The sequence below is a fragment of the Gavialis gangeticus genome, unplaced genomic scaffold (assembly GCF_001723915.1).
Source record: "Gavialis gangeticus isolate Ggan-Ray unplaced genomic scaffold, GavGan_comp1, whole genome shotgun sequence".
NCBI classification, from domain to species: domain Eukaryota; kingdom Metazoa; phylum Chordata; order Crocodylia; family Gavialidae; genus Gavialis; species Gavialis gangeticus.
Window position 1 is genome coordinate 20636295 of NW_017729033.1, and position 9770 is coordinate 20646064.

The following is a 9770-nucleotide window of genomic DNA, read 5'->3' on the forward strand; positions in this document are numbered from 1 at the left end:
CCCCCCCCCCCGCCCCTGGCCCTTCTGGTGCCTCTCCCTCCCCCCCCCCCTCCCAGCACCCCCACAGCCCTGCTGGTGCCCCTCACCCACCACCCACAGCCCCCTGCCCCCACAGCCCTGCCAAAAGGGCTGCCAGGGTTACAGGGCCAGGGACCAGGATCCACAGCCCCCTTCCCCCTGCAGCAGCTTCTAAGCTCCTTGCTGCTGCAAGCTCTGTGCTGCCCTGGCAACGTGTCCCCTGTCCACCCCGCAGCAGTGAGGGGCACAACCCTGAGCCACTGTCCCTGCTGCTGCCAGGTAGGCAAGGGACACCTCGCCAAGGCGGGGAAGAGGTTGCAGCAGCAAGGAGCTTCTCCGCCTGGCCCTGCTCTGCCCTGCTGCGCTAGGTCCCTCCTGCTGGACTGCTAAGGCCCCAGCAGGGTTTGTATTACACTTCCACTCTTAGTGGGGTCTGTGTCAGTGGCAGCTGGAACCTGGAAGGAGCTGCCACCATCACTCAAACTGCTTAGAAAGGCATGGGTGGGCCAGGGCCTCTCATTTCTTATGGGAAGGACTCTTGTCTCTTATGGCAGCCTTATGGGGTGCTCTCATTTCTTATGGCAGGGCTCAAGCCCCCCTGAGCCCCACTCATATTTCGAACCCTGCTCTCCAGGCTGCCTGGCAGCTATGTGCATATACATTCACGTGGCGCCTCCTGCCTGACGCCCTCCTCCTGCTCCCCCAGCCCCTTGCAGGCTGGAACTCTGCCAGCCTCCAGAGAGCTCTTTGCAGAAGTGCACAATCCATGTGTTTCTCCATTAAAATGAAAAATCCACGTTTTCCTCAGGTAAAAGGGGAAATCTGTGGGTTTTTTCCATTTTCCTATAAGAAATGGAAAACCCAGATCCCTGTTCATCACAACTCATTTGAAGTTGCTGTGCTTACGCCAATCGTGATCCAAGTAGAATTTGTACCTGCAAGCCCTCTAGATTGTTATATTGAAGTAATGTTGTTAGTGTCACTCTCAACTGAGCTACAATACTTTGTCTTTCCCTTCTTCAGGGCTTTCTGCAAGAGAACCACTGGAAAGTGCTGGAAAAGAGTCGGGAACAACAGTTCAAAATGCTTCAGCATGGCCTAGCATCCAGAGAAGCAGCTCAGAAAATGGCTGCATGTGAGGCAGCAAAAATCGGAGCGACTTCTTGTATATTGCGATCCTAAGTAAAAACCAATGATTTTGGAACAACCGCAGCCCTGGTGGTGATGGAAACCATTCCCACAGCATCTGCCAAGGGTCAGTTTTGCCCTTGTGGCACCTGAACATGCTCTGGAGTCAAATTCTGATGTGCACAAGCAAAACTGAAGCAGAATTTAGAATTTTTCTCAAGTAAAATTGTCATTTCAATCTATGCTGGAATGTTTTTCATTTTAGAACCAGCAGTTGTAAGAAATGGAATTACTTACGTTGAGATTTCTGTGACACGGGGATGAATAAATTGGTGAGACCACTGTAAATTTTGCGGGCATCTGAAACAGTTATAGACTGGGCCACTTGTTTGCCATGTTAGTTTCCTGAAATGAAGACTAAAAACAGGTAAAAGAAACTCATAGAATATTTATTTGCACTTCTAACATCCCACAGGGTGAGATCAGCCCTAGTTGTGACATATTTCTATACAACAGTGCCATCATCCCTACCAGCAGGACAAGCAAAGTCAACACTAGTTGTGGAGGGCAAGAATGAGAGAACTAAGTCTGAGTTCCTGTGTATTGTCAAATACAACATATTTTTAAGTATAGTCAGGCTTTCTATCTCACTTTCCATCTGTAAAAGGCGTGGGGAGTGTCAATGTTGACTTATGCTCTAGTTCAACCTGTTATGTGGAGCAATAGACCTACCACTCAAGCCTTTCAGAGGGATTATATGACATGGTGACCTGTGGTAGTGAGACTAGAGTCTGACCTCCTGAGGAGGTCCCTTCCAGTTCTGTGTTCCTAGAGGTGAATTCCCTCCATCTCAAAACAGTGGAAAAAGAAAATAATATTCCTTAACCTCCATAGAAAGTAGCCTCCAGATGCATTTAGATTGCTGTTAGTCTACCTGGAAAATAACATAGCTTCTATGCTGTCTCCAGAAAAGGTTCTTCATGTCATATGATTGAATCTAGGCACAATGCCAAGGTGGATATAAATCTGAATTTAAAACTGCATCGATAGGAAAATATAATGCATTTCTATCTTAAATTTGTACCAGTTATGAGGTGTTTTGTTACCGCACTTGCAGATATTTAAATTGAATTAGAATCTGTCTGACATTAAGTGGAGGCAGGTGCTCCTAACACTCACAGAGCAGTATCATTCTCTACCAAAGAAAAGCCAACAGAATTCTTTTGTTGCCATCTAGCTGTGAAAGTATTTTCTATGCTGTGCAACAGTCCTATACATTTTGTACATCACAAATGCAGCCTGTCCAAATTGCAGATGATTTGAAGAGGCCCCTGGACTCACAGGGGTTGCAGGGGTACAAAGAAATCAGTGTCACTCTAATGCTGCAATACAGGGGGCTGGAGAACAAGGGAAGGGAGTCGTTGCTAGAGTGGAAACAGAAAGTCTGGCACACACAACAATTGAACTGTTCCAGGAGCATCACTGATTGGGAACAAGTTCTCAATTGTCATGATTCAGTGCATCCTTACACTGCCAAGGCTTCCAAGAAGAACGGTTATTTTCAGGCATTGCCATGCTGCTGAACTGCCATGAGGGGGTTGGAGTGGGGCATTCCCTAACAGTAGCAAAGGCCTGGAGTTTCCCCAGGATTATATACTAGCAGGGGAGGAAGATGGCAAGTGGCTGGATGGGGTCTGCCTAGCCCCTGCTTCTGTGTTCCCAGGGAGCTCCCTGGGATTCAGGTTTCAGGTTTCCCTAGAAAGCCACGCCATACATTTTGGCATACCCTCTGCCCCCAGTATCCACTGGGAGGTTGGTGGATGGGCAGGTGGGTAAATGTGCCTTTAATGATGAACGCCCAACAACTGTGGGATGTGGGAAAACTGCTAGAGCACAATGACACTTAGTGCCACAGAATGGCTGTCAGTTCCTGTCAGGGGCTCTAAGCAGGTGGCCTAGCCCTGACTAATTGCTCATCTGGCCAAACCTGGCAGAGATACGTTGGTCTGCTGCAGTAAGCCTCCCTGGGTCCTGAGCTCTCAGCGCTCTGATTTCTGACCTTGCTTGGCTCTGCTTTTGGAAATGCTACTTGGCTTTGGTAACTCAGTCTCTGATGCCAGAACCCTGATCTGGCCTGCAGCCCTGGATTTCCCCCTTGGATTTGGTAACTTGGTCTCTGATTCTAGGACCCTGACTCAGTCTCTAACTTGGACTCTGCTCCTAGGATTCCCCCTCGGTTTGGGTACCTTGGACTCTAGCTCCTGTCTCTGGCCCTCTCCTCGTGGCTTGCCTACTAGGCAAGATTGTCTACACCCCAGTCCTTACAACTGTATGCTTACAATGGCCAACAACTGGGACTCTGATGTGTTATAGCAGGGGTGGGCAAAATGCAGCCTGCAAGCGAGATGTGGCCCGACAGGCCATTCTATCCGGCCCATGGGGCCCCTAAAAAATTTAGAAAATCAATACTTATCTGCCCCTGGCTGCCTGTCATGCGGCCCTCAATGGCTTGCCAAAACTCAGTAAGCAGCCCTCTTACCAAAATAATTACCCACCCCTGTGTTATAGGGTACAGACAGAAGTGATAATTTTCACCTGATCTGGCCACAGAAAGTAGTTTATAGCCATGACCAAACACACGTACATGGTTGCGAACTGCTCCAAAAATATCTGGTGGGGAAAAAATCGGAATCCTCATTGCATGAGGGGTCAGAGGAAGACATTTCAAAACACAAAGTCTTCTGTAACTTGTATCTGTGCTGCCTCCCAGGCTGTCCCTGTTTTCAGAATGGGAGGGGGGAAAGGGAGTGGAGGGAGTTCGGTCTGGGGGGTTTCAGCCCCCACTGGAGGGGGGTGAATTGGAGTCCCCCCAAAGTGCTGCCTGGAGAACCCCTAAAACAAGATCCCTCTGCTCCTTTCCCCCCTCCCCTTCTGAAAACAGGGCAGGCTCCCAGGGAGGAGGGGCTGTTGCTAGGGGAAAGTGGCTGCAGGCAGGCAGCCAATAAGTAGATTCCCCTCCCCCTGGAGCCAAGAGTGAGCTTCTGTTTGGTTGCGGGGCTTGGGGGTTGCTGTAACTCAGGACCTTCCTGCAAAGCCCCAGTTACAGCGGGGAGCTGCATTTCTGTCAGCACCCATAGCATTGAATACACTTCTTCAACATTCAGCTGTACCTAGCACTTGGAGACTTATGGAAAGAGAGTCAGACAAATAGAGAGCCATTGTGCTACAGCCTACTTTCTCCAAAAAGCTAGATGCAGTCTTCAAGGCCCTTAATGAGTTGGGTCCAAGCTGTCTCAGGGACTACTTTTCCTTTCATGTCTACTCTCAGGGCAGTGCAGATGATGATGACATGGTGGTTGGTGTCCTCAGGCCAAAACTCAAAAGGCCTACTGGAGAGAGGCCCCTCGTGGCTCACCTACTAGGCAAGGTTCTCAGTAGGGGATGGGGGGGGGCATGGCGCTTACTGCTACACGCCCCGCAAGCGACTGCAGGCTGAGGGGCTGCACCGGGCTCTTACCAGGGGGCACAGGCCCCCGGATCTGCGCATGGGACAACAGCAAGCTGCTGCTGCAGGCTAGGGCTGGTGGCACCACCAGGCAGCTGGCGGGTAGGTTGGGGGGCTATGGCAAACTTTGGGGTGGCAGCAGCCCCCCTCCCAGCACCACCACCACTGCCCACCTGGAGCACCAGGAAGAGACAGATGCTGCCGCTGGCCCCAGCCTTGCTTGCAGAAATGAGGTGGCTTTCACACATTGCAGCATATAATGACAATATATCTCACACAAGTACATTGCACTGAAATTAGAAGTGGGAAAAGTGGATTAATTTATTCTACACATTTTGTTTCTTTCTGCCTTCATACTGTCTGTAAATAGACTGTGATTTTCTAAAAGCCACACTATTAATTGTTCAAAATTACTCACCATATAATTTCTGTGAACAATTCTTGATTTCTAGAGTGTTCACAAGGAGCTCATTACAAGTATTTAACAGAGCTGTGGAAAATAGCACCATCCTGTTTCGACTTGTGTTTTGATGGAACAGCATTTCATTCTGAATTTCATTTTGATTTGAAACTGCTGTTTCAACGCCGTTTCGACATTTCACCCATAAGCTATAACAGGGAAGCTTGGAACAGCCTATGACTTTGTCATTTCTGGCCTGATTTGGATTAAACTTGCAGGAATGGTAGCCCCTTCTGAGGGCATGAAGCCTGCCACGTTTCATGGAGATAGGTGCAGGGGTTTGGCAGAAACTGCACCTCACGCTGCAGACAAGGAAAACTCAGGGCATAGGTGACACTGTGTGTGTGTTAAGGCACAACAGGGTGAAAGCTGCAGGCATGCTAGCCCCTGCTGAGGCCATGAAGCCTGCCAGCTGTCAAGGAGATCGGTGCAGGGGGAGTCTGGGGTCTAGGGCCCTGCAGCTCTGGCTGCTGACAGGCAAAACTGGAACACACAGCTCAGCAACTGACACCAAGGCAGAAAGCAGGGCAAGGCAAACCATGCTGCCTTTTATACAGCTTTGCCATCCCGCCCCCAGAGCACTGGGATTGGAAGAGACCTCAGGGAAGGGTGACAGTCACTGGCCAGCTACACTGTCTATAATGATAGCAGTCCTTCCCTCCTCCTCCTCCTTACTTTAGTTTCTGTTTCCCTGTAGGCAAGCCCTGCTTGACCTTCAAAACTCAAAACGTTTCAAAATTTTTTAAACATTTTGACTTGCCTCATTTAATTTCAAGGCTGTTTTGAAGCTCTCAGTTTCATTTCGGTTTTGCTGTTTCAAGCTCGAAATGAGTCGAAACGAAACTGCTGGCGAAATTTTGCACAGTCCTAGTATTTAATATTAGAATTTGAGCTGTTGTGGTTGAACAAAAAGGGAACTTGGTCAGCACAACCCCAGACTACCTCTTCTCAACCTCACTACCCAACACATTTCACTTTAGGGAACTAGCAATCTTTTCATAACAGTCATCTGCATTTGAAGTAGCTTCTTGAGCAACAAGAGTAACCAAGCTGAAAGGAGCATGAGAAGCACAATGTTCTCCTTCCAAAACTTCATTCAGTTCCCACAAAAACTTTTCATGAAAGCCCTGACAGCCATCAGAGCCACTACTTTTTTTCACCTCTGTTCTTGTGAATAGAAAACACCTGGACACCTCCTAGCAACACGTACTAATTAATACCTTTGATGTCCTAAAACAGGATCAGCCACCTTCTATGAATAGCAGGCTGGTGCTTGCAACCTGACTGCTACAGTGGGCCACCAATCCCTACTACAGTGCCCCAGATATGTGCTGCTGCCTTCTTTATTTACATGACCAAGTGCTACAGATTTCTATCCCAAATGGCAATGGGGAGGGGCAAATTTAGTGGTGAAAGTAAGTGTTGGCTTCTGTACACAGTAACGGAGGAAATGATCAGCACAGCAAATGGCAGAGAAGGAGAATACACTGGGACAAACTGCTTGCCACCAATTCCCTATGCAACTGTGGACCAGATCCATTTTTTTTTTTCAGGCTGAATCTGGCTAAGTTGTTGACCCCTGCCCTAAAACATGCTGCTACACAGTAGATAAATGGTGTTGAGATCTGCTCTGCCCAGATTCTCATCAAGCTCAAGATGTCTCAGGTTGGGTCACCACAAATCAAAGGCACCCAAATTTACCTGGTACTTGAGAATTATGGCCTAAGTAAACTGTTATGCCCATTTGCAGAGCTGGAGCAAGAAAGCTGATGCTAAATTTCCAAACCATGTGGCACCAATCCCTTGCTTGGGCTAGACTAGAGCACACCCATAGCCCATTGGAGTAGGTCCCATATCTTATCTGTGGGCCTACCATAAAAGGATGTCTCAAACACACGGAGAGAGAAAACAGGATAGTAAATGGAGTTTCTGTGCCAGTGTATGAAGAAATGTGGAGAGGCACCCTGCCAATAATCTGCTGGAGGCTAGTTCCCTGCTGAAACTGATGACCAGGTAATGAGGGTTAAGCGCTCCAATAGCAGGGTGCAAAGGGGAAGAAAAGAAGAGGTTGTGGTATTGAAGGAGAAGTAAAGTGAGGATTGCTAAAATTCAGGGTCTGAGAGAAAATGGCAGGTTTTGGTTTTTGTTTGTTTTTTGCATGCTTGTTTGGTTGTTCACTTTGGAAACAAGGTTACCCCACATAAAACAAACTGGCTAGAAACCTTGAAGTCAGAGCTGACTCCTCTATGTCAGGAAGTGGGGGAGTGACCTGCTTACTAACCTGTTTCTGTATCACTAGAAAAGCTCCACCTGAAGACTAAATACACTATTGGTACATCATCAAAGCTTTTGGGTTGAGGGTTTCAAAATAGGTTAGGGTATTTGGCCATGTATCCATTCGTCATTCTTGGCCTTGACCTTTACCTGACTTCCTTAATAACAGGTTGTTCTGTCATTTTTTCTTTTCTTTGTTTTTGAATTATGTACAGCTTTATCTCATTTTCCAACAATATGAATGTATTTACCCATCTTTGGTAGGTCCCTCTGAAGTGAATCAGCCTTTGCCATTCTTGGGAAGTTAGTGGCTTTGTTGGAGAGGAAGGCAAAAGCTGTTGTGTGGTACGCCCGGATGGAGTACTACCAGGACTCTTTTGTCATCCTGGTGGGACTAGATGAGTCTGACACCCTTGATTTAGACTATAAAATTTCCAGGCCAGGGATTGTCCCTTATTGTGCCCCTTCATGCACAGTTAGCTAATTGATGCTCATCTCTTTTAAGAGAAGTACTGAAGCTGCTGCTGCTGCTACTTGTGATTTCTGTCTCTTTTACAGATAAATGCGTAAACCAGGGTAGAGTAAAACTGGTTTGTGTAGCAGTTCACAACTGAACTGTAACAGGAGGAAACAGACATGCAGTTAATATCTATCCATGCCAGCTTTGCACATGCATAGGTGGTGGTATTCCAGTGTTTCCTGCAACTCTGCTTCCCTGATACATCATGGGGTAAAAATAGTGTGACCATACGTCCTGGATTGGCCAGGACAATCCAAGATTTCAGAGGCTGGTTAAAAATTAAAATGAGCATCTGGCCATGGGGTGGAGAGGTAGAGTGCCTATGAAGTAGGAAGCCCTATTAGCACTAATTGTTACTTCACAGGTGACTGTTAACACCCACCAAGTAAAGAATACTGGTCATTAACTCCCTGCAGGGGGAGAAATGGGCTGGCAGGCAGGCAACATCCTGGATTTCTCATTGTCCCATACCTCAAGTAGAAAGCCGTGTGCCTTCTTGAACATTGGGCCCAAAGTGCTCAGAAGTCTCAGACTGGACGACTAGACCAGGAGTACCAGTGCCACTTCAGTATGTGGTGGACACCCCCTGCCACTACTTCCTGGTGATGTATGCAGTGCTGAGTCCACAACTGCATCATGATTACTCAGCTGGGCAATGTGATAAGCCATGGCAAGGTGTGTGATGGAGTCATGTGGCTTACTCTCAGCAACTGACTGTGATCTGCCAGAAGAGGAAGATATCCTAGATACGACTGAGGACACTGGTGGAAAAGGAACCCAATAACTGACGTCTTCACTGTCCTCTCACAATTCTCATTCAGCAGCTCCATCATTTCCCTCACGATAGTTACAGTTCCTCTCTTATTAGTGTTCTTCTTGGTCTGGACAATGTCTTGGTTCACCAGGTCCACAAAGCAGCCCTGGTGGTACTCCACCCTGGAGCACCAGACATCAACAGCTCTTGCCTTCCTTTCAGACAAGGCCACTGACTTCCCAAGCACTTTTTGATCCTCTTTCCTAAGAGTGGGGAAATGTCACTAATGTCATTGAAAATATTTTTAGGGATGTCAGTTTCTACATTCTTCCTGAATGGCAGGGTCCAGGAAGCATCTATCATTGTGGAAACACTGTTTTGGTAGTTCTCAAATTTTTTTTTCACAATTACTAATTTGTGGGAAATTCTGAAAATGTTTGGTTTCAGTTGCACCTCAGAAAGACAAGCTATCCCCTGAACTGGGAACCCTGTTTTCAGTCATACTCCCCATCGAAAAGAACTGGGAAGCAGTTGGTAACTATTTCACTGAGACACTGAGGAAAGCAATACCTGCCGATAGTTCAGTAGATAACAATCCTCCTGAGTTTCAAAGAAACTCTATTAAGCCACACATCGTCCAGCACTATACCAAATAACACCAAGGCAATGTTCAACAGAAACGGTGTTTGCTATGAGCTAATTTTGGATAATACACTTCTGAGGAATTTTGAAGATTTGTAGAGAACAAGGGTTTCACATACATGCCCAGCAGTATTATGAACTAAATGAAAAATATGTACATATAGCCAAGCAGGGACTAACCAAAACAAATAAAGCAGCTCAGGACCCTTATCTTTACTTTAACAGAGCAACTGTATGATGCTTATGAAATCAAGGACTTTATCTCCATAGATATTAACAAGCAGATGATCCACAATATCTGTGAAAGAGTTTCTTCTAATGACCAACATTGCAAAGCATATCAAATTAAACTAAGGCTGGACAGAATGGAAGGCGGCAGAAATCTTACTATGAATGAAATAGCTGATCAGTGAAAGCTTTCACCAGAAACTCCAGTATAACAATACAAAGTTCAATCGATTAATGATTA

The 9770-nt window shown here is 46.9% G+C and overlaps 1 protein-coding gene and 1 long non-coding RNA gene across 3 annotated transcripts in view; one reads left to right on the top strand and one right to left on the bottom strand.

The window, feature by feature from the left end:
- Window positions 1–1583, top strand: part of CFAP99 (cilia and flagella associated protein 99) — a 151367-nt gene extending 149784 nt beyond the window's left edge. For both annotated transcript variants that reach the window (XM_019526492.1, XM_019526491.1), the window contains one exon: window positions 1042–1583. In XM_019526492.1, the coding sequence (XP_019382037.1) occupies window positions 1042–1120 (79 nt within the window). In that variant the 3' untranslated portion in view covers window positions 1121–1583. The remainder of the gene's footprint in view (window positions 1–1041) is intronic.
- LOC109304025 lies at window positions 1191–4528 on the bottom strand. Its single transcript, XR_002099279.1, has 2 exons — window positions 4381–4528; window positions 1191–1551 (listed from the first exon to the last, which is right to left on the bottom strand). It is a non-coding gene; the product is annotated as an uncharacterized LOC109304025 (long non-coding RNA).
- Between the last annotated feature and the right edge of the window lie 5242 nt (window positions 4529–9770).